At 41.7% G+C, this 26,121-nt stretch overlaps 1 protein-coding gene across 8 annotated transcripts in view; it reads right to left on the bottom strand.

Moving 5' to 3' along the window:
• The window catches only part of LOC138751176 (ras-related protein Rab-5A), a 66,084-nt gene that overhangs the window by 4,973 nt on the left and 34,990 nt on the right, over positions 1-26,121 (bottom strand). For all 8 annotated transcript variants that reach the window (XM_069913258.1, XM_069913250.1, XM_069913236.1 and 5 more), the window contains 2 exons: positions 9,038-9,189; positions 3,442-3,564 (listed from right to left, as the gene is read on the bottom strand). In XM_069913258.1, the coding sequence (XP_069769359.1) occupies positions 3,442-3,564; positions 9,038-9,189 (275 nt within the window). The remainder of the gene's footprint in view (positions 1-3,441; positions 3,565-9,037; positions 9,190-26,121) is intronic.

Below are 26,121 nucleotides of genomic sequence, written 5' to 3'. Positions count from 1 at the left end.
ACACATCAGTCCTGCCAATAAAGAATCAGTCTAAACCTTTGTTGCATTCCCTTTATTTTGAATTATTAAAAAGAATAATTAGGCATACAACATGGTAACAGGCTCTTCCAGCTCATAAGCCTATGCCACCCAAATACACCAGTCAACCTACAACCCCCATACATTTTGAGGGGTTAAGTACCCAGGGAAAACCTGACATACATGGGGAGTTCGCACAAATTCCTTACAGACAGTGCTGGACTTGAATCCAGGTTGTTGGTGTTGTAACCATGTTGCACTAACAATGCTGCCCAAGAATGAAACCAAACTGCACATGTTCTCAAATGGTAGTAGATTTATTAAGCATCATTTTTCTTTCATAAAGCCATGCTAATTTTGCCTAGTTTCATTAGAGCTTTCCAAGTTATGACAGTGAAATTTGCTAGTTACTCAGTAAGGTTTAAACCAGATTGGCAGGGGACTGGGGCCCAGAGCAGAGAAGAAGCAGATGAGAAGTTGAGAGTTAATACTGTACTTGAAAGAAAGCATATGCCGTGTACAGGAGAGGCAAGTGTGCAGCCAAGAGAAAGGAGAGACCTGTGGTTTAAACTTCATTTAGGCCACTCCGATATAAAACCTACGACCCAAGGACCTCGCTGCCACGTCCCAGCTCGCTCGGCCACGGCACATGAACCATGGGTGTAAAGGGTGGGGCCAGTACTGTGCGCACTGCACTCCTCCTAAAAGCTCCTTTGCGCAGGCCCGAGGACAGGTCCACGTCCTTCCCCTCCACGTCCTCCCCCTCAAAAGATGCTCAAAGGAGGAAAAACCCAACACCCAACCCCAACCAACCAATTTTCCCCTGCAGCCGCTGCAACCGTGTCTGCCTGTCCCGCATCGGACTGGTCAGCCACAAACGAGCCTGCAGCTGACGTGGACTTTTACCCCCTCCATAAATCTTCGTCCGCGAAGCCAAGCCAAAGAAGAAAGAAGATTTCAGTACAACAAGCAAGGCAGATGAATTCAGGACATGGATTGGCACAGAAGACTGGAATATTTCAACCATAACAAAAACATAGCTGAGAAAAGGGTAAGAACGGGCAGCTTAATTTTCCACAATTCTGATGCTATGGGAAAAGAGAATGTAACAGATTTTTTTGGGGTAGGGGGGCTTTTTTGATAATGGAAAACATAACTACAGTGCTTAAGAGAAAATATTCTTGGGAGATCATCCAATGAAGCTACAAGGGTATAACTTAGAAACAAGGAGGGAATGATCACTTTGATGGGGCTGTATCATAGGCCTCCCAAATAGTGGAAAGCGAGGAAGGACATCAGAGTTTACAACAGATCTAGATTTTTTTTGGAATATTTTATTTCAAGTTTAACAATCATAATCATACAAAGTAATTAGATAAAATATATAATCAAAACTTTGTATAATAGAAAAACAAAAAACTCTACACCTCCTCAACCACTTACACTAATCACCCCCCCTCTCCCAACTCTCCTTAACCTCTAATAACCATACTAACCCCTAAAAAAAAACAAAGAAATAACCAAAAATAACCCAATAGCTAATCATTGTGTGATGGGGTTATCCTGCCACATCCAGGTCTAGATCTTTAAAATTTTAAATCCATATAATCCAAATAAGGGCTACAAACTTTCCTAAGATATTTATCTCAAATTATATGTTATTTTCTCCAAAGGAATACAAGATCTCAATTCTGAATGCCATCTTTGTAAATTAAGTTCTATTTGATCTTTCCACGTAATTGCAATACACTTCCTTGCTACTGCTAACACTAATCTAAAAAAAAGCCATTTGAAATTTGTCCAGTCCTAATTTCAAACAAATTGTACTCGTATCACTAATTTAAAAAAAATTAATGGGTCAAAAAAAAAATTTAATTTTAAAAACATTTTGTAAAAATCCTAGACCAAAAAAAGTTCAACTTTTTCACATGACCATACTGAATGCAAAAAAAGTCCCCTTCTCCTTCTGACATCAAAAACATAAATCGAAAGATATCAAATTATATATTTTTAATCATTCCAGGATTAAATATAATTGATGTGTAAAATTATAATGAACAAGTCTATAACATTAATAATCTTGGTCATACTGTTTTTACAAATAGTTTGACAATGATCTATACTAAATTCCACCCCTAAATCCTTTTCCCATTTTAATCTTGACTTATGTAAATCTATCTTAAACATTTTTTGTTGCAGTAATTTATACATTTCAGATATAATTCCTTTCTTTCCACCTTCCTGAATTAACAGGATCTAGATCAGTTGGTTAGGAGGGCCACCTTGGTCAGCATGGATGATTTGGACTGAAGGACCTATTCTGTGCTGTATGACTAAACGATCAACACACTAGTTAGAAAATGAAGGAATGCTTTAATTCTTTGAATGTTTATGAACACTTACAATCCCCTACAAGACTCCAATTACAGCAGCACTTTAGAAATCAGCCACAACATTGGTGTAATTTCACAAAACCCAGGTCGCTCCCACCTAAATGGGCTGGGAAGAGATGTGCAAGAACTCTGACAAGTCCAAATCTGGTTTGCCATGTTTCTTGCTGGGTAAAACCCTGATACACACCTGAATTGAGGCAGCATAAAAACCAATTGCTGAGTATTTCAAGATTGGAGTCCACAACCACTTTGTGTAAATAGAAATGGGCAAAAAAAAGCCAGCAAAGCCCAGATTCCGAGGAAGTATTTAAAAGCAAAAGCCTTTAATGACGCTATTAGTGGCTTCAACCACTATTCACGCCATACAACTTTTATAACAAGCGGATGGGAATCCAAACTTTAGGCAACTTTTATCCGGACACTAAAGGATAACAAAGCAAATCTAACATGCCTTGATTAAAAAAAAAACACCCAAATCCTGCACACACAATGATTAAATTCAGTGTCGACTTAATCTAAATTATTTGACTTCTAATCTCATTGCATTGTCATTTCTTCATTCAAATGGTATGGTTTATAAAAGCAAAACGCATTCTCATGGTCAAACAAGGCACATACACAAGATACTGGTTAATATATTTAATGGAAGTTGGATCCCCCTTTGATATTTTTCCCACTAAAGGGAGAAATAGTTGCAAGAATTTATTAATAAGGAATCTACAAGCAACTTTAAAGAAATTGAGAGAATAAAGGCATCTTAAATAAATACAAAGACCACACAATTATGGTGGAAAATTTAAAATAATAGGTATTCAAGAGGTACTGTAAAATCATACATTCCCTGAGAAAATTACATAAAAATCAAGTTGTCACTGAATCGACCAATTATCCACTATACAATCCTACTTGTTGACAAGTACTATGGAGACTGATACAAGTTCCTTGAACTAGGGCTAGTTTAAATTTCAAATTTGTTTAGTCAAATTCTTTGAATGGCAATTGTTTTTTTTTTAAAAAATCTTTTACATACCTGAAACTCCACTGTTCTCTTGTTAGCAAGATCAGCTTTGTTCCCTGCCAGAGCTATTACAATGTTAGGACTTGCTTGCCTCTGTAGCTCCTTAACCCAATTCTTGGCCCGTGCAAAAGTGTCCTACAAGAAAATTGACAAGGAAAATAAACATGCAAGAGCTTTTATAAGCATCTGAAAAAGGTCTGTACATTTGTATGAAAGGAACAAACCACAGAAAACCACTGTTCATTGTCTTCAAGTTATGTTTATGGTAAAAAAATCATACGTTATTCCAAAGGTACCTCAGAAAGTTGAGAAATGGCTAAATATTGCTCAATAGCTCTTAACTGCCAGACAAAACTGATATATATTATATGGCTTTCACACTGCTGAATGCCAAATAAACTGAGCTCTTAAGTTCTGAAACTAAAGCCAGATTTGGACTTTAAACTTCCTTAGCTTCAAGAGTTTGAATGCATAAAATTAATCCAACAATACAAAAAACTGCTCTTTTTCTGGTTCTTTTTATGATTCAGTAGAATACCAAATATAACCTCAAACTGTGGCGGCCCACTGCCGTAGCGATCGAGCTACCGCTCTGGATGGCAAACGCAACCAAAGGACAGCAGCACGCACAGCGGCACTGGCCCCAACAAGCAAACTGGCAGGTGAACAGCAAGAGCAGCTTAAAGTCCAGCAACCCCAAAATGGGACTGGCCTTGCTGCGCAGCCAACAGACGGAGAGCACATGGGGAAGGGCATTGTTATGCAGGAAAATACCCACGTGCAGGAAACCCACTTTTGTTACGCATGTTGTGACCCAAGTCAAGGGGGGGCCACAGCGGGAACAGTGCAAGTATAAAACTTGGCCCTGAGCCCTAATAAAACGCAGAGCTTAACCGGACTACACTATGTACGTGTATGTGCGCACGCGCGCCTTATTTTGTGGAGCACGTGGCTAAAATTGGTGACCCCAATGGTTTAGACAGCATCCAAATCCAGCAATGAGTGATGCAGTCACTCTCAAGCTGCCGACCTTCTGGACGAATCGACGTGTGTGGTTTGACCAGGCTGAGGCACAGTTCCAGATCACAGCAGAATCCACCTGGTAGTAGCACGTGGTGAGTGCCTTGGACCAGGACACAGCAGGCTGGATGGCCAACTTCATCCAGGAGTCCCCAACAGTCTGCCTTCAAGGACTTGCTAATTGAGACCTTTGGCCTCTCACGGCATGAGAGAGGGGCACATCTGCTCCACCTACAGGCTGGGAACAGGTCGCCGTCAGCCCTCATGAACGAGATGCTGGCCCTCCTGGACAAACGAGCCCTGCATAATGCTTGAACAGGCATTCCTGGAGCAATTGGCTGAGGATATCCAACTGCTCCTGGCTGATGCGGATTTCAACGACCCCCAGAAAGTCGCAGCACAAGCGGATGTTTTGTGGAAACAGAAGAGAAAGTGTTCGGCGTCTGTGGGGCTCGTCACTAAACCCTGCAGACAGATGTGCTGAGAGAACGGCAGCACCCCAGAGGAGGTGATCCAGACAACCAGTGGTATTTCTACCACCAGGGATGGGGCGCTGGTGCCCGCAGCCATGCATGTTTCAGGGAAACTCCAGGGGCCAGCTGTCACTAAGGGGCACGATGGATGGCCACCAAGACAGCATCCTGTATGCTTGGGACTGACTGTCTGGACAATGCTTCCTCGTGGACACAGGAGCAGAGGTCAGCGTCCTGCCCCTGTCGGGACAGGACACCAGGACAGGCAGTCGGGCCCCACACTGGGCTGCCAACAACAGCATGATTCAAAACTACGGTACCCGCAAGGTCCAACTGCAGTTGGGAGGCAGCCTCTTCTCACGGGTGTTTACGCTGGCTGCAGTGGAACAGCCGCTCCTCAGGGCAGACTTCCTGTGTGCCCACAGCCTGCTAGTGGACTTCAATGGAAGGAGATTGGTCCATGCCAAGACTTTTCAAACCTTACCCCTCAAAGATGCCAGGCTCCCACACTCCACCTAGACTCGGTACAGATCAGATAACAAGTACACTACGGTCCTGGCTGAGTTCCCTGCAGTGCTCACCTTTCAATTCACCACGGTGATGCCCCATCATGGAGTACAGCACCACATCCTGACCCAGGGCCAGAAGGAGGAATTCAGGAAGCTGGAGGAGCTCGGTATCGTATGGTGGTCGGACAGCCCATGGGCTTCTCCCCTGTACATGGTTCCCAAAGCAACTGGAGGCTGGAGACCATGCAGTGACTACCGCTGGCTCAACGAGGCCCACACCACCAGATCGGTACCCCGTGCCGCACATCTAGGACTTCGCAACTAACCTGCTTGGGCAAGGATCTTCTGCAAGGTGGACCTCATGCAGGGATATTATAGATCCCGGTACACCCCAATGATATCCCCTAGACTGCCATCACCATCCCCACCCCCCCCCACCCCCCCCTAATTTGGCCTCTTCGAATTCCTCTGAATGCCATTCAGACTAAGAACACTGCACATACCTTCCAGTGACTCATGGATGCAATGGGCTGAGACCTGGACAACATCCTGGTGGTGAGCAGGAACCAACAGGAGCCTAAGGCGCACCTCCACAACCTCTACACCCGACTGAGTGAATTCAGCCTGACGATCAGCCAAATGTCAGTTCGGATTGGAGACCATTGACTTCCTGGGCCACAGGATAACCAGGGAAGGAGCCACACTGCTACCCAGTAAAGTGGAGGCCATCCGAGTTCCGCAGTCCCAACACGACCAAGGGACTACTGGTATTCGTGGGGTTGATCAATTTCTATCACATTCATCCCTTCAGCTGCCTGGATCATGCGGCCCTTGTTCGCCTGGATGGCAAGCAAGGTGAAGGACATCAACTTAGACAATGAGTCAGCAGAAGGCTTCATGAAGGCCAAGGAGGCCTTGGCGGACGCCACTCTCCTGGCACATCTCAGGTCAGACGCTCCAACTGCCTTGATGGTGGATGCAGAAGAACGGCGATCGGAGGAGTTCTGGAGCAGCAGATTGAAGGAAGTTGACAGCCGCTGGCTTTCTTCAACAAACATCTGTGGCCTCCAGAACTGAAGTACAGCGCTTTTGACAGAGAGCTACTGGCACTGTACTTAACCATCCGCCACTTCAGGTACTTCCTAAGAGGGCAGTCCTTCACGGCTTTCACAGATCACAAGCCCCTGACTTTCACCTTAGCTAAGATCTCAGACCCCTGGTAGGCCCGCCAGCCATGATACCTACACCACAGATGTAAGGCACATCTCCAGCAAGGACAACACGGTGGCCAACATACCATCCAAACAAATTATCCACACGTTATCAAGGGGAGTGGACTTCGTGGCACTGGCAGAGGGGCAGCAAAAGGACGAGGAGATGCCCTAACACAGGACTGCCATATTAGGACTGTAGCTTCAGGACATCCCAGTTGGTGCAGATAACACCACCCTCTTGTGCGACGTGTGCGTCAGGTCAGACTCATCATCTCGATGGCTTGGAGACTACAGGTTTTTGATTCCATCTATGGACTAACTCACCCACCTATCAGGACCACGGTCTGGCTGATGGCCAGCAAATATGTGTGGCAAGGATTGCGGAAACAAGTCAGCGGGTGGGCAAATGTGTGCACGTAGTGCCAAACAAACAAGGTAAAGCAGCAAACCAAGACCCCACCTCAGCATTTCGAGCCTGCAGAATGAAGGTTCAACCATATCCATGTGGACATAGTAGGACCCTTGCCAGTATCCCAGGCTTTCCGCTATTTGTTCACGATGGTCAACCACTTCATCAGGTGGCCAGAAGCAGTCCCGCTGGCAGACATGTCCACAACCTCAAACGTCAAGGCCCTCATTTCATCCTGTGTGGCACAGTTCAGGATACTATCCCACATCACATCCGACAGAAGGGTACAGTTCACTTCCAGTCTGTGGTCTGACTTCATCAGCCTGTGGAGTGCCCAGCTGCATCACACAACAGCTTACCTCCCACAGTCCAATGGGTTGGTGGAGCGCTACCACAGGCATCTCAAAACCGCGCTCATGACCAGACTCCAAGGACCCAACTGGGTAGACGAGCTATCATAGGGGCTGTTTGTTAGGCATCCGCACAGCACCCAAGAAGGACCTCAACACCTCTTCAGCTGAACTCGTCTACGGAGCTCCACTGGTGGATCCGGGAGAATTCGTACTATCCCCAGGGGGACAGCAGGACGACACTGCACCATTCCTCAGCAGGCTAAGGAAAGAGTTGGCAACCTGGCCCCCGTTCAACCTTCCAGGCACAGACATGCGAGGACCAACAGACCCAAAGACATGCAGGACTAGGAGTATGTTTTCATTCACAGGGGTCAACATCGTCCACCGCTTCAGAGGCCTTATGAGGGTCCGTTCCAGGTCAACCACAACAATGGGATCACATTCGGGCTGGAGGTCAGAGGCAAGAGGAGGTTTACACAACAGACAGGTTGAAGCTGGCACACCTGGACCTGGCGTGTCCAGTCGAGACACCAGCACCATGCTAAAGAGGCAGGCCACCAAGGGCTGCAGAGACTTAGCCTCCAGACACCAAGGACAATACCGCTGGTTTTGGGGGAGGGGGGTCATGTGGCAGCTTGCTGCTGTGGCGATTGAATGCCACTCCGGGCGGCGAGCAAAACCAAAGACCAGCAGCCCACACAGCAGCACTGGCCCCAACAAGCGAACTGGTGGGTGAACAGCACTGTTCACAAAAATGGCGCTGGCTGTGCTGCGCAACCAACAAACAGGGACAGGGACAGGGTGTGGGGAAGAAGGGCATTGTTATGTAGGAATGTACCTGCGTGTGGGAAACCTGCTTGTTATGCATGTTGCGACGTCAGCCAAGGGGGACAACGCCAGGAACAGTGCAAGTATAGAAGTCAGGACTGAGCCCTAATAAAACTCAGAGCTTAACCTGACTCCACTGAGAAGGGTGGATCTTGTCTAATCAATCAAATTAACTTTTTTAATCCAATCAGCTTCATGTGAGTTGGTACCAGTGTTTCTGAAGTGTGCCGTCAACCTAGTAGGTTCTGCAAATATTGAGTAGCACGAATAACAAAAATATGTCATAATTTAAGTTTTTTTCAGAATATGGAGACATCAACCGGCAACATGTTCCCTTCAACTGGCAATAGTCTATTTGGACTTTAAAAAAAATCAATCAGGAATTTGAGTTGCAGTTGAAAAGCAAACTGGGTATTTAGTTGAATCTATTCTTTTACCATAGAGCAAAAGTCATAATTGATTCATCTTTTATTCCCACTCACACTCAATTTGCTTCAAATTTTCAAAAGATACAGTATCTTATTCAGTTTTCAGTTCACAAGTTCAATTGTCCTTAACTATTACACAGAGATTTGGCAAATCTCTTACCTCTAGGTTTTTTAAAAATTGGAAACATAAAACACAGTTCAATCTCTTCAGCCCCACCACCAAAACATTTTTAATACTTGTACCAAAGGATGCCATTACTGTAAAATAAGATTTGGTATCTTGAGAAAAATGATCATGTTAAACTTTGTATATTTTGTTTAGCTTGACAGAATGGAAATAATTGCCAAAATTAATAATGCACAACTCCACTTACATCATTTGTAATATCATAAACTACTATGGCAGCCTGTGCTCCTCGATAGTACATGGGAGCCAAGCTGTGATATCTTTCTTGTCCTGCTGTGTCCCATATTTCAAATTTGACAGTTGTGTCATCAAGGCAGACTGTCTGAGTTAAAAAAGCAGCTGTAAGAGAAAAAAAAAATCAAAATGTCAACACATTACTGCAATCAAGAACAATTTCTGAGAAACTGTGGAAACAAAATTTGACAACTAAAGCTTTAGTTATCACGAATGACAAAACATTTATTTTATGCAACAATTCTTTATATATATATATATATATATATATACACACACATTTATAAGTACACACAGTAAAAGTATGGGATTGTACAATTGGCCTAGATGAAAATAGCAGCAATTGACACACCAATTCTGATCTCAATATTGGCTGCCACAATCTGACAAAAAAAGGAAAAAGATTCCAAAATGTTGAAATTACAATTAAAGTAAATATTTTCAATGCAACTTCTCAGATCTCAAATTAGCATACTGCAAATTAAGTTCCAAAACTCAATTTCAGAGGGCATCTATGTAATGTTTAAATATTGCTTGGTTGCTTCACATTTAACACCAGATTGATTTTGTTCATTTTCCTGCAGTTAAGCCAACACTGAAGTATAAAACAGAGTGTAACATGTATATTAAACACCTTAAAAAGCATAATTGTATTTAAACAGCATGCTTAGTTGGTTCATACTTACAGCTAATATTTACTTAACCCTCAAATGGAAAATTACAAATTTTTTCCTGTTATATTGCTATTCAGACAAAATTTCAAGAGCAACTGGTGTTCATACATCTTAGCTTTGTAAAGAGGTTTCTATTACAATTGATTGAAATTAGAACAGGTCAGATAGCAACTGCAGAAACAATCAACACTTCAGGTCTTCAACTCACTTTCACCTTTCAGACTGTTCTGTGTATCCACCATATTGCTTTAATTTCAGATTTCGAGCCTTTGCAGTCCCAATTTTCATACCAGTAGTATTCCAATTAAAATTCTTGAGATTAGATTATGAATGCACTATACAACAACGTAACAAACCATAATTATAATGAAAGTCATGCATAGCTAACAAAATACAAATCTCATATTAAACATTATTTTCTGGATGAACTGAGCAGGTTGAGGAGCATTTTTGGGAGAAAAAAGTAACTTTAGGACCAAACTTCAACAGAACTGATTAATCCAGCATCTGCAGTCTCCTGTGTGCATACATCTCATGCATTTACTATAAAACTCATGATCTCGATCCTATCGCACAAGTTGTTCCCGTTACTAATTTAGTCACTATTGCATGACTTCAATTAGTGAATGAGTTACCCCACAAAATTTCTCATTCTAAAATGTAAAAACAACAAACTAGATTATAGAACTTTTTTTTCTTTCTTTTTTTTCTTTTTTTTTAGCATGGGAACATTCTAATCAGTACAGGAGGAAAATTTGAATGTACATGTAATGATTGCAACTATGCCCACAGTAATGATTTCAGATTATAGAACTTGAAGTAAAACAATATGACTTCTAGATACAAGCTATTAATTCACAACAAAGATAATTTACCGTATTTTCACTCCTATAACGTGCACACAGATATACCCTTCGGGTGTAGTATTCTAAATTCCGACTGACTAAAGTAATTTGCATTTAAATGGGACATGAAACAAAACACATCCCAGTATCTGCCACAATTAATCTCTCGCAAATAACACACAATCAATTTCCCCCAGAGGATCAATCGCCCATTATATAGATGATATCCTGCTGCAACACATGAACAAGCTTTGGAGAGGAACCAATTAAGTATTGAAGACAGGTTTCAGAATTTTTTAAAAATTTTTTTAAATTTTTTATTTTTCACACCATAAATCACATTAGCCATGATATACACTTTTTCTTTTTCACACATATACAGTGACTTTTTCTCCCCCCACCCTGCCTCCTCCCAAGCCACCCCCCCACCCCCCCTCTCATCCATTTTAGGTATACAATCTAGGTTGCATTAAACCAGTCAGACAATGTTGTCATTCAACAAAAATACACCAGAAATTCTACTGAGTCCATTCTTTTCTTTCCTTCTTCTTCCATCAACTTAGGTAATGTTTGTCCCCGGTAGGTTTTCGCTATTGTATTTAATGTAAGGCTCCCATACTTGTTCGAATATTTCAATATTATTTCTTAAACTATATGTTATTTTTTCTAATGGAATACATTTATTCATTTCTATATACCATTGTTGTATTTTCAAATTATCTTCCAATTTCCAGGTTGACATAATACATTTTTTTGCTACGGCTAGGGCTATCTTAACAAATCTTTTTTGTGCATCCTCCAAATCAATTCCAAATTCTTTGTTTTTTATGTTACTTAGGAGAAAGATCTCTGGATTCTTTGGTATATTGTTTTCTGTTATTTTATTTAATATCTGATTGAGATCATCCCAAAATTTTTCTACTCTCTCACATGTCCAGATTGCATGAATTGTTGTTCCCATTTCTTTTTTACATCGAAAACATCTATCAGATACTGTTGGGTCCCATTTATTTAACTTTTCCGGTGTAATGTATAGTCTGTGTAACCAATTATATTGTATCATACGTAGCCTCGTATTTATTGTATTTCTCATCGTTCCAGAACATAATTTCTCCCATGTTTCCTTTTTTATCTTTATATTTAAATCTTGTTCCCATTTTTGTTTAGTTTTACCATTTGTTTCCTCATTCTCCTTTTCTTGCAGTTTAATATACATATTTGTTATAAATCTTTTGATTATCATTGTATCTGTAATCACATATTCAAGGTTACTTCCCTCTGGTAAACTCAAATTGCTTCCTAATTTATCTTTCAAGTAGGATCTCAGTTGGTAATATGCCAGCGCTGTATCTCCCGTTATATTGTACTTATCTTTCATTTGTTCAAAGGATAAGAATCTATTTCCTGAAAAACAATTTTCTATTCTTTTAATCCCTTTTTTTCCCCCATTCTCTAAAGGAAAGGTTATCTATTGTAAAAGGGAGTAGCTTATTTTGCGTCAATATTAGTTTTGGTAATTGATAATTTGTTTTATTTCTTTCTACATGAATCTTCTTCCAAATATTGAGGAGATGATGTAATACTAGAGAAGTTCTATGTTGTGCCAATTTTTCGTCCCATTTATATAATATGTGTTCAGGTATCTTTTCCCCTATTTTATCTAATTCTAATCTCGTCCAGTCTGGTTTTTCCCTTGTTTGATAAAAATCTGATAGGTATCTTAATTGTGCGGCTCTATAATAACTTTTGAAGTTTGGCAATTGTAAGCCTCCTTGTTTATACCATTCTGTTAATTTATCTAGTGCTATCCTCGGTTTCCCCCCTCTCCATAAAAATTTCCTTATTATTTTCTTTAACTCTTTGAAGAATTTTTCTGTCAGTTGTATTGGCAATGCCTGAAATAAGTATAATATCCTTGGAAAAATGTTCATTTTAATACAGTTTATCCTTCCTATCAGTGTTAGTGGTAGATCTTTCCAATGCTCTAAATCGTCCTGTAATTTTTTCATTAGTGGATTGTAATTGAGTTTATATAATTGGCCTAGATTTTTGTTTATTTGTACACCTAGGTATCTTATTGCCTGCATTTGCCATCTGAATGGAGATTCCTTCTTAAATTTTGAGAAATCCGCATTATTCATAGGCATTGCTTCACTTTTATTTACGTTTATCTTGTAACCCGACACTTCTCCATATTCCTTCAATTTCTTATATAATTCTTTTATTGATAGTTCTGGTTCTGTTAAGTACACTATAACATCATCCGCAAATAGACTGATTTTATATTCCCTGTCTTTTATTTTTATTCCTTTTATATTATTATCTATTCTTATCAATTCTGCTAGTGGTTCTATATCTAGCGCAAACAATAAAGGTGATAGTGGGCATCCCTGCCGCGTTGACCTGCTTAAGTTAAATTGCTTTGATACATGTCCATTTACTGTCACTTTCGCTAACGGTCCCTTATATAATGCTTTAATCCAATTAATATACTTCTCCGGTAAACTGAATTTTTGCAATACTTTGAACAAATAATTCCATTCTACTCAAGACAGGTTTCAGAATTGAGGATGATTTTAATTCTAATGTTGTCTCAAATCAAAGGCACTTGATATGTTGATCTCTTCCCTCAGAGGATGGATCTGGGCAATTAACATTGATAAGGTGCAGTGCCCCAGCCAGAATGTCCTGTTTATAGGAATACCATAGGATTCAGTACAAAGAGATATTCCCGAACAAAATTGCCTATGGCCGCTATGAATTGTGCACGTTCTTTCATTGTTGCTATTACATCCTCATGCTGGCTATAACATTCCCATGCTCACTAAAAAAATGCTGGCGCATCTTTCCCACAGCTGCAATAAATTGTGCATATTCTTTCAATGCCACTATTATATACCCACACTCACTATAAATTGCCAGTTTGACTTTCCCATGCCCGCTATAAATTGTGTGTGTTCTTTCAACATGTTAAAAAATATTTTCGTATAGCGTGCACATGCATATAATGCACAGGGTGGGGGGAATCTGGTTTGTAAAATACACATACAATGTAAAAATACAGTAATTACTTTCCTAAAGAGTTAGAGAGTCATGCAGGACAGAAACAGGTCTTTGGCCTGCAATATCCATGCTGACTTGCTCATCTATACTAATCACATTAGGACCATATCCTAGGATTTGCCAATTGAAGTGCAAGTACTTTTAAAAAAAGTGGTGGTATGTCATTGGAATGGCTACCAGGAGTAGTGGCAGAAACAGATACAATTGTAGCATCTGAGGCTTCTAGGTAGATAAAACATTTTTCCACTACATATCTGTTTATGTACATATCCATGCAACTAATGTTTTATTTAACTTGAGCATCATATTTGACATGGGGTGAAGGACCTGTTCCTGTATTATGCCATTTTCGCCTATTCTGATGATCCTGTGGCACGCATTTAACTCCCAAGGGTATGTTGACTACAACTGTGAAAGTTATATCCAAAATAATTTTTAATCACTTCTTTCCACTGTCTAAAGAGTTGCTCCCGGAATTTAGCTGCATTTTGGCCATTAAGAGGTATAATAGACATGATCTTCACTGTCAAGTGAAATGCCAGGAGTGACATTAACCACTGTCTCTTTTGACCTCAAAATTCAGTAAATCAAGTCAAGATACACAGAGGTTTTCATCTACCTGGTGCGTGCTTCATGATGACATGCAGACTATAGACTCAAGATCCAATCTCAGGGCAGTCAGGTCTCAAAACAAAGCTGCTCCATCAAACCAACAAGTCAGTCTTTTTCCTCCATATTGCTGTACTACTCCTTTGCCATGAGTTCAAATTTATTGTCAGAGTACATACATGACATCACATACAACTCTGAAATTCTTTTACCTGTGGCCAGGCAGCATTTCTACTCGTCAGTAGTGCAAAAAATACATACTCAAAAGATTAGTGCACAAAAGAGAAGGTAAATGAGGAAGTGCAAACAAACTGTCCAATATAGAAGGATCATCAAGGGCACACCATCCAGCACATGCTCGGTTCTCACTTCTACCATCAAGAAAGAGATATACTGGTAGGTGCCACAAGACTTGCTCTCCCAATTTCAGGAACAGCTGTTACATCTCCACCACATTCCTCAACAACAAACCCAAACAAAGACTTACTACAGGACTCTTACTTTTCCGCTCTATTTTTTTTCTTTCTTTCTATATGGCAGTTTGTTTACATTTATTTGTACATTGAGTCAGGTTCTTTTTTGGCACTGCCAATAAGTAGTAATTCTGCCTTGCCTGCAGGAAAAATAATCTCAGGGTTGTATGTGATGTCATGTATGTTCTTTGACAGTGAATCAGAATCTGAAAATAAATATTCAATAATAAATAATAATGTGCAAAGTAAGAAATCTTAAACAAGTCTCCAAGTTGTTGAGGAGTTTGATAGTGGAGAAAGAGCAACTGTTCCTGAACGTGGTGGTACAGATCTTGTGGCACCTATACCCCTTTCCTGTGGCGACAGCAAGAGCAGAGCAGGTCCTAGGTGGTGTGGATCCTTGATGATTGCTGCTGTTCTTTGAAGGTAACATTTCATGTTGATTTTCTCGACGGTGAGGAGAGTTTTGCCTATGATTTGCTGGGATGCGTCCACTACCTTTTGCAGGGATTTCTGCTCAGAGATATTTGTGCCCCCATGCCAGGCAGGCGGTCAGCACCCTTTCCACTGTGGAGGTTTGCCAAGGTTTTCAATGTCATAATGAATCTCCATAAACTCCTGAGAAAGTAGAGGCGCTGCCACATTTTTTTCAAGATGACATTTGTGTGTTGGGTCCAGGAAAGGTCTTCTAAAACGGTGACTCCCAGGAATTTAAAGTTGCTCATCCTCTCCACCTTGGATACCCCTGTGATAGTACAGACCTATCACCAATGTATATAGTTACAGTATCTAGATTGTAACGACTGTGCTTACAGCGATTGGCTGAGAGCTTAGCCATGTCTAATGTCTGGGTCTTAAAGGGTTGTGTCCCTAGCTGGGTCGGATCATTCCGGACTGGTTGGCCACCTGTGAAGAGCTCCTGTCTTTTGCTAATAAAAGCCTTGGTTTGGATCAACAAGTCTTTGGTTCTTTCGACAAGCTCTACAACCCCAATGATCACTGGATCACACACCTCTGGTTTTCACCTCCTGAAGTCTATAATCTGTTCCTTGGTTTTGGTGACACTGATTGCAAGGTTGTAGCTATTACAAATGTAATGAGCAGCTTTAAAACTTGCATTCCTCTGCAGCAGAACTAAGATTGAAAAATTGTGCTTCTCATGAACATGCTCAAAGGCAGAGCTTCAAGTTACAGTCAAGTTATTCATAGAAGCACACAAGATGTTTACTTTACCAACCCACCTCTGTTGTCTCACTCTGCCCTCTGACAACAAACATCCAGTGAGACAAAATATCTAGGGAGCCACCTTTTAATGGAGAGATATCAATGATGAAATTTAAATACTTTTAAGTGCAACAGAACAGTTTTCATTGCTCAAGAGGAAGCACACTTGAAGATCAATAACTTGCATAGCAAAATTCTCATGAATTAGCATGAAAGAGTGATCCCTATTCTCTTGTGCATTTCAGAGATGTTGATGACCAACAACAGACATCCCAAAGCACTGGAAAGATAACTGAATATCATCTCCACATCCACTGATAGAATAAGAAAACAAATTTTAGAATTTTCTCCCAGGTCAATATATCCAACTTCAAGGTCCAAACTACATTCAGTGGTAGAAAGTAGGTCATTCATATATGCAAAAACATTATTATCAGATCTTTTATAGATAACCAAATGAACAAAGGAAAATATTCATATCTGTTCTTAAAGCCTCCCCAAATGCAATAACCCCAAGCACGGAAATCCCTCGTCTGTGATAATTCAGAATAGATTCTGGATGGCACTGAAGTCCACTCAATAGGAGTGTGTAGAAGCACATCATAAACCATGGAAGTGCACCTCTCCCATATTAATCATCCACATGCAATTAATGGATCCCTCACTGCCCCCTTCAGTTCGATGAAACAGAGGCAAGACATTCTCTTCTGTGGTCCACTGAATTGAGATCAGCAGAGGTTGAAAAAGTAAAAGGCTTGGAAGGTAACATTGAACAGCTTGAAAACTCAGAAGGTCTGGATGAACATTATGCAGCACAGGTTAGCTATTAAAGATAACAACAATGACAATTGTGGAGCAGCATAGGATCATGTTCAATTATGTGGCTACTACTCAGCTACCTCATGTTCAAATTTATTGTCAACCTTGCATCACATACAGTCCTGAGGTTCTTTTTCCTTATCAATCCCATTTATCTGTTGGGCAACAGGCTGCTGACTTCCAAGATACCTTGCAAATGGGAAGCTTGGAGAACAATCACGGATCTTGTCCTTTGTCCATTTGTATTATTGCTCATCACCAGTCCAAGCTACCAGTGTAATATCAGTGTTGGGTTGCTATTGCTTACTGTCCAATATCATTCACCAAATACTGCATCTTGGTGCTGAAAAGGCCTTGACTAGCATCTCATGCAACAAAGGAAATATGTCAAAAATCTGTCAGAAATTAAAATCCTCAGTATAACATGTTTACGATTAACTGAAAACTGATCAATCCAAAATTCTGAATATCCAAAAATTTTTGTCTTTTTCGGGTGAGACATGGCATCATAAATTTGAAAAGTTGAAAATAAATTTACCCACTGTACTCAAGTGGGGCTACAGGAAATCAGTTTTACAAAGGAGACATTTCTCCATAGATTACACATTGAAGGAAAGGATAGCACTGATGAAGGTAATCATTTATAAACCTCCATTTTTTTTGCCATGAGTTACAGCAACTTTGTGGTAAATTGCATTATGGAATTCTCAGAATTTGAACTGAATACTGTGCTCTCTCCCTGCTCTCCTGAGTCGCTCCCTCTGTCAAATACCCTTTCAGCAGGGGGTTGCTGAAATTCAGTGGAGGAAACCCTGTGCAATCTGGTACCACCTAGAGGCGAGGTGAGATCTCAGGCTCCCGAGAAGGAGCGGAGACCTCAGGCAGGATTGTCGACTGCTTGGGGAGGAGTTGGGAATCAACGACAGCCAATACAAGTATTCTTCTGATGCTACTGGGCTGCTTTAGAGAAAATTTCCAAATATCCAAAAAATCCGCTTAACTGAGATATGTCCAGTCCCAAGCATTTTGGATAATCGGAAATGTACTGAACTAAAAATGTTCCTGGATGGATTCCTGATGCATTAAACATTTCATGGTGCATTACAGACTCCATATGCAGCTTGCCACATTGAAAACTTCATCTCAATCTTCTGCAGTCCTTCAGTGACTATGGCATCAAGTATGCATCTATATTATCTTTGACTGTTGTGGTTGAGGTTCATTCATGTACTGTTACCCTCAAGGACCCAACTTTGGGTAATTCTGTAAAACTGGCTCAGCTTGGTACTTGAGCTTTTGGTGTAAATTTTAAATGAAGTGACAATAGAATGAACAGCAAAGGAACAGGCCCTTTAGCCCATGTGTCTGGCAAATTCAATGTCCAAATCCATGCAAAATCTGCTGCTTGTACTTGATAAATAAGCCTCCATCCTATTTATATTCATCTGTCTAGCTCAAAGCCTCTTAAATGTTTCTATTCTATCTGCTTCCACTACCACTCTTCACAGCCCATTCCAGGCACCTTCCATTGTGCAATTGTCTGTATATCTCCCTTAAACTTCCTTCCCTCACCTTAAACACACATCCTCTGTGTGGTTTTGCCCTGGGAAAAAATTCTGACTGTCTGTCTTACACCTTGCCTATCCACCCTATCAACCAACGACCAACACAATTTCACACATCTCTTATCAGGTCTCCCCTCAGCTTCCTACACTACAGAGAAAACAATCCAAGTTTGTCTCATTGCTCTAACTCGAGCAACATTCTGATAACCTTCTTTTGTACATTGACCCAAGTTTCCACATCCTTCTTGTAATGGGGCAAGCGTGGCCCAAGCAAAGATTTACATAGCTGCAGCATGACTTCCTTACTTTTATACTCAACACCCCACCCAATGAAACCAAGCACACCATACACCTTTACCAACCTGACAACTTGCGAGGCTACTTAAAAAGAGAAGCTCCAGAGATCAGGACAGCAAAAAGGTGGTCACAGGAGGCTGAAGAACAGTTACAGGACTTCGAGTCAGCTGACTGGACAGTGTTTAAAGACTCAGCTGAGGATTTGAATGATTACATCAGGGCTGTCACAGACTTTTTCCAAAACAGCTGTGTATGAGTTACAGCAACTTTGTGATAAACCCACCAAATTGTTCAGGGTTTTCCCCAACCAGAATCCCTAGATGAAGAATGAAATCTAGAACCTGCTGAGAGCCAGATCAGAAGCATTTAAGACCAGAGATCCAGATTAATATAGAAGGAGTAGGTATGACCTGTGCAAAGCTATCTCCTCTGCGCAAAGTGGGGATTCCGGATGAAAATTGAAATCAACAAGGGACATCAGACACCTGTCACAACCTGCTACAAAACCAAATCCAATGAAGTAGCAGGCAGTAAAGCTTTGTTGCTGTCGTCAAATCAGGTGTAGAAACATTGAGTTCCTCTGGGAGCAGTGAAAAACCACCCCTCCACGTCCCCTGATGACCCCATAATGTACATATTTGAGGATGACATGCATACTGTCTTCAGGAGAGTGAATCCAAGCAAAGCATCTGGCTCAGACTAAGTATCTGGCTGAGTATTAAAAATCTGTGCTGACCAAATTTCATGGATATTTTTAATTTTTCACTTCAGCAGGGTGTGGTACCCACCCTTTTCATATAATTGCAACAATATTTCTCTCCTTGTACTCAAATCAAATACTCTTGCAATAAATAATAACATACCAAATATACTTGTTTAATCGTTTTTTTGGACCAAATTTGTTTGGAGGAGGCGGGGGCATCTTTTACACAAGGCATATTTGTGTCACTCGAGGTGCTAGGACCTCAGATGGCTTAGGTGAGAATCTGTGACTAGGGCATCGGGAGCTTGGATGGCAGGCGGCCAGGGTGATGGTCCGTGGTCAGAGCATCAATGGGAAGGCAGGGCAAAAAAGGAGGGGGGGGGGGGGTGGTGTCGACTATTACACAAGTATATACTGTAGTTGCTCTCCAAACTGTTTGCTCGGCTTGCACATCAACTTTAATTGATGATGTATAATATACCTAGCTCACTGTGAAAGTGTTAGAATTAACAGTAATTTCTAACAGACATCCTTTTCAAACAGACATCAAACATACTGGTGCTCAAGAAGAGTGTAGTAACCTGTCTTAATGACTATCGGCCAGTAGCACTTATATCAACAGTAATGACGTGTTTTGAAAGCTGGTATTGAAGCGTATCAGCTCCTGTCTGAGCGGTGACATGGATACATTCCAATTCACCTATTGTAGCAACAAGTCTACGCGGATGCCATCTCACTGGCTCTACACAAAGCCCTGCACGACCTTGTCAGTAAAGATGCATTCATCAGGATGCTCTTTATCAAATGCATCGGCTTTACTGAAATATATATCCAGAGGCTAGTGGCTGAATAATTAGCAACTTGTCCAGGCACAAATAAAAGTGCACATCATGCAGTTGCTACAAACAAATAAGGATGCAGCAGAGAATACTAATGTCATCCTTAGATGCAAGTTTTTGGTAGGCAAGGGACGGAGGTGCAGTTATTTTGTAGAGATGCTAATGCCGAAGCTGGGAGAATATACATGTAAGCAAAACATATTTGTATCTTAAATATAATCAGGGGCTGAGACTCACCTCTCTATATGGACAAAGAATTTTGAAGAATGGATATCTCTTGGGTAAAATATTTTTATTCATGCCCCAAATGGGCTCATTTATGAAATTGAGACTGTGATTCATTCTAGACATACCAAGCTGAAGTTTGAAAAAAAAATCTGCCAGTATGACATTCATGTTTTGAGGACTTGACCTGTTTGGATGTCCAAATCTATCAGTAAATTCAAAATATCTTTCCCCCTTTCAGTCTCTATTCCAAAAAAATTACCCAATCTCTCCATAATGAATATTGCTTCATTGTATCCCATGTCTAATTTCTACACTTGATGCATTTTAAAAATTGCTGGATATGCAAGTACTAAAAAATGAAACCAACTTGGAGAGATCTCACAAGCATAATGGATCAAATACAGTAGACTGTATGTTGTAAAATTCTCATTCAAATAGCTGCAGACTGATTTTTCCTTTAATTTCATAATGATTACACCTTTTAAAAGTCAAGATAATCTGCACAGATAATCACTCCTTTTTGGTCAAAGATCAGTTCAATTTACATATACATGATACAGTATATTAAAGATTAGGTAAATTGATGCACCGATTTGCTTTGGCAGTTCAAAATTTGGCCCAAAAGGATTCATTTTGAATACATGTTTAATTTGTTCATATCTTGGAATATCTCCACACCACAAGTGTATATAGTATGAAAGGGGTTAAAATGAAAAACTGGTGTTTTTGTTTCTCACTTTTAAGATTACATTACTGCTTGGATGAAATGCGTGAATACTCAATTGATAGATTGCCATGTCATTTCTTATTAATATCCACAAATAACTGATGTAGCATAGCCAATATTAGAGCCAGTCCATTATTTTTTTTAGAATTTAAACACTAAAGTGTAACAAATGCAATCACAAAAATTAGGATTTAAGGCTTTGCAGAGGGGTGTTCAGATTTTGTAGGGATAAAAAATAAATCCGTTTGAAGAGGTTTAAATAGTTCCTTGCTGGTAAACCTGAAATACAACATTTCAACAGGCAACAGTCAGTAAGGACTGGTGGCAAGAGTGGATAATTTAAGACTGAGAATAGGAAACTAATTTCAATGTTAGCTAACAAATGCAGCCAATATCAGATTTCCTTTTCCTTTGGCTTGGCTTCGCGGACGAAGATTTATGGAGAGGTAATGTCCACGTCAGCTGCAGGCTCGTTTGTGGCTGACAAGTCCGATGTGGGACAGGCAGACACGGTTGCAATGGTTGCAAGGGAAAATTGGTTGGTTGGGGTTGGGTGTTGGGTTTTTCCTCCTTTGTCTTTTGTCAGTGAGGAGGGCTCTGCGGTCTTCTTCAAAAGAGGTTGCTGCCCGCCGAACTGTGAGGCGCCAAGATGCACGGTTTGAGGCAATATCAGCCCACTGGCGGTGGTCAATGCGGCAGGCACCTAGAGAGTTCTTTAGGCAGTCCTTGTACCTCTTCTTTGGTGCACCTCTGTCTCGGTGGCCAGTGGAGAGCTCGCCATATAACACGATCTAGGGAAGGCGATGGTCCTCCATTCTGGAGACCTGACCTACACAGCGCAGTTCGATCTTCAGCAGCGTGGATTTAATGCTGTCGGCCTCTGCCATCTCGAGTACTTCGATGTTGGTGATGAAGTCACTCCAATAAATGCTTAGGATGGAGCGGAGACAACGCTGGTGGAAGCGTTCTAGGAGCCGTAGGTGATGCCTGCAATGGATAGCAGTGTGATTCCCCTGTAGTTTGAGCAGTCTGATTTCTCGCCTTTGTTTTTGTACAGGGTGATGATGATGGCATCACGAAGGTCCTGAGGCAGTTTTCCTTGGTCCCAACAAAGCTTGAAAAACTCATGCAGTTTGGCATGCAGAGTTTTGCCGCCAGCCTTCCAGACCTCTGGGGGGACTCCATCCATACCTGCTGCTTTGCCACTTTTCAGTTGTTCAATTGCCTTGTATGTCTATTCCCGGGTGAGGACCTCATCCAGCTCTAGCCTTAAGGGCTGTTGAAGGAGCTGAAGCAGGGCGGATTCTTGGACTGAGCAGTTGGCACTGAAAAGAGATTGGAAGTGTTCTGACCATCGGTTGAGGATGGAGATCTTGTCGCTGAGGAGGACTTTGCCGTCTGAGCTGCGCAGCGGGCTTTGGACTTGGGGTGAGGGGCCGTACACAGCCTTTAGAGCCTCGTAAAAACCCCTGAAGTCGCTAATGTCCGCGCTGAGCTGGGTTCGTTAGGCGAGGCTAGTCCACCACTCATTTTGAATCTCCCGGAGTTTGCACTGAAGATGGCTGCATGCGCGATGGAAGGCTTGTTTCTTTTCTGGTCAGGACGGCTTTGCAATGTGAGCCTGGTGGGCAGCTCGCTTCTTTGCCAGCAGCTCCTGGATTTCCTGGTTGTTTTCGTCAAACCAGTCCTTGGTTTTCCTGGAGGAGAAGCCCAGTATCTCTTCAGTGGATTGCAGTATGGCAGTCTTCAGCTGATCCCAGAGGGTTTCAGGGGACGAGTCCGTGAGGCGGATTGCATCCTTGAGCTTTGCTTTGAGATTTGCCTGGAAGTTTCCTCTCACTTCGTCTGACTGCAAGTTTCCAACATTAAACCTCTTTCTGGGGGCTTTACTGTTCCTGGACTTTGGCTTGAAGTGAAGGTTGAGCTTGCAGCGAACCAGCCGGTGGTCAGTGTGGCATTCCGCGCTGGGCATGACCCTGGTGTGGAGCACATCTCGTTTGTCTCTTTCTCGCACCAGGACGTAGTCCATGAGGTGCCAGTGTTTGTATCGGGGATGCATCCAGGTAGTCTTCAGGCTGTCCCTCTGCTGAAAAAGGGTGTTTGTAATGACAAGCCGCTGTTCTGCGCAGAGCTCCAACAGGAGGCGCCCATTGTCGTTGCACTTGCCGACACCATGCTTGCCCAGGATTCCTGGCCAGGTTTCTGAGTCTTTGCCGACGTGAGCGTTGAAGTCGCCAAGGATGACAACCTTGTCGGCTGTAGGGGTGCGTTGAATGAGGTTGTGCGGACGCAGCAAGGAGAACAGGTTTGCCTCCCTGGTGCCAGGGTCCGAGATGTTGCTGCTCGTGTCCCAGATATCCTAAAGTGGGAGGGACAGGAGCCAGAGGTCGTGGTACATGTAGGTACCAATGACATAGGGAGAATTAGAGAAGAGGTCCTAAAAAGTGAGTACAGGCAGTTAGGTAGGGAGTTAAAAAGAAGGACCGCAAAGGGGGTAATCTCTGGATTACTCCCTGTGCCACGTGACAGTGTGAATAGAAATAGAATGAGGTGGAGGATTAACACGTGGCTGAAGGGGTGGAGTAAGGGGCAGGGTTTTAAGTTTCTGGATAACTGGGACCTTTTTTGGGGGAGATGTGACCTGTACAGTAAGGACGGGTTACACTTAAATCCCAGGGGGACCAGAATCCTGGCAGAGGTATTTGCTAGGGCTACTCAGGATCCTTTAAACTAGAATGGTTGGGGGGAGGGAACAAAATAGTACAGAGCAGTAAGGAGAAGGTTAGAATGCAAACAAAGAAAGTTTGTAGTAAGTATTTGAATATGGATGGGCAGGTGATAGAGAAGGGAAATGGTCTGGAAGAAGATGAAGGGCAATTGGCAGGAAAAGTAAATAATGTTGTTCTTAAAGATGAGGGAAAACAGGGATTAAAAATTGGGAAATCTCTGAAATTCATATATTTTAATGCCAGGAGTATTGTAAAAAAGGTGGATGAGCTGAAGGTGTGGATTGATACTTGGAAGTATGATGTGGTAGCGATTAGTGAGACATGGTTGCAGGAGGGATGAGATTGGCAACTGAATATCCCTGGGTTTCGTTGTTTTAGGCGTGATAGAGTCGGAGGGGCAAGAGGAGGTGGGGTTGCATTGCTTGTCAGGGAAAATATTACAGCGGTGCCTAGGAAGGATAGATTAGAGGGCACATCCATGGAGGCTATTTGGGTGGAACTGAGGAGTAGGAAAGAAGAGGTAACACTTGTAGGGGTGTATTATAGACCACCCGGAGGGGACCGAGACCTAGAGGAGCAAATCTGTAGGGAGATAGTAGATATTTGTGATAAGCACAGGGTTGTAATTATGGGAGATTTTAATTTTCCACATATAGATTGGGAAACACATTCTGTGAAAGGACTGGATGGGTTAGAGTTTGTGAAATGTGTGCAAGATAGTTTTTTACAACAATATGTAGAGGTGCCGACCAGAGAAGGAGCAGTGTTAGATCTACTGTTGGCAAATGGGATGGGTCAAGTGACGGAGGTGAGTGTTGGCGAGCACTTCGGGTCCAGTGATCATAATGCCATCAGCTTCAATGTCATTATGGAAAGAGAGAAATCAGGGCCAAGGATTGTGGTTTTTGATTGGGGAAAAGCTAGATTTGAGGAGATGCGAAAGGACTTGCAGGGTGTGTATTGGGACAATTTGTTTTATGGGCAGGATGTAGTAGAGAGATGGAAGTCTTTTAAAGATCAGATTTTGAGAGTGCAAAAGCTTTATGTTCCTGTTAGGTTAAAAGGAGGGGCAAAAGGTTTGAGAGAGCCGTGGTTTTCAAGGAATATTGGAAACTTGGTTCGAAGAAAAAGGGAGGCGTACATTAGATATAAGAAGCATGGAGTTAAGGAGATGTTTGAAAGATACATTGAATGTAAGAGGAATCTTAAGAGAGGAATTAGGAAAGCTAAAAGAAGGTACGAGAAAACTATGGCAAGCAGGGTGAAAACTAATCCAAAAGAGTTTTACAAATATGTTAATGGTAAGAGGAAAGCTAGAGACAAAATTGGTCCCTTAGAAAATCAGAGTGGAAAACTGTGTGTGGAGCCTAGAGAAATGGGGGAGATATTGAACAGTTTCTTTTCTTCGGTATTCACTAAGGAGAAGGATATTGGGAGATGTGGGATAAAAAAAGCAAATTGGGTAAATATGGGGAATATAGAGATTACAAAAGGTGTAGTTTTAAGGCTTTTGAAGAATATAAAGGTGGATAAGTCTCCGGGACCAGACGGGATCTTCCCCAGGACATTGAGAGAAGTGAAGGAGGAAATAGCAGAGGCTCTGGCGGTAATTTTCCAAATGTCATTAGATATGGGGATATTGCCGGAGGATTGGCGCATTGCGCATGTGGTTCCGTTATTTAAAAAGGGTTCAAGGAGGAAGCCTGGCAACTATCGGCCTGTAAGTTTGACGTCTGTGGTAGGTAAATTAATGGAGAAAATTCTTAGAGATAGTACTTATAAACATCTGGATAGACAGGGTCTGATCAGGAGCACTCAACATGGATTTGTGGGAGGAAGGTCATGTTTGACCAATCTGATTGAATTTTTTGAAGAGGTGACTAGGAATGTGGATGAGGGTAGCGCAGTGGATGTTGTCCATATGGACTTCAGTAAGGCCTTCGATAAGGTACCACATGGAAGGTTAGTTAGGAAGGTGCAGTCTTTAGGTATAAATTTTAAGATAGTCAAATGGATTGAACATTGGCTGAATGGGAGAGGCCAGAGAGTGGTAGTGGATAATTGTCTGTCAGGTTGGAGGCCGGTGACCAGTGGTGTGCCTCAAGGATCTGTATTGGGCCCATTGTTGTTCGTTATATACATTAATGATCTAGATGATGGGGTGGTGAATTGGATTAGTAAATATGCAGACGATACTAAGATAGGTGGAATAGTGGATAATGAAGAAGGTTTTCAAGGATTG

The sequence above is a fragment of the Narcine bancroftii genome, chromosome 1 (assembly GCF_036971445.1).
Source record: "Narcine bancroftii isolate sNarBan1 chromosome 1, sNarBan1.hap1, whole genome shotgun sequence".
NCBI lineage: Eukaryota > Metazoa > Chordata > Chondrichthyes > Torpediniformes > Narcinidae > Narcine > Narcine bancroftii.
The sequence above is the reverse complement of the archived record's forward strand: the minus strand, read 5'-3'. Positions and strand labels throughout refer to the sequence as shown.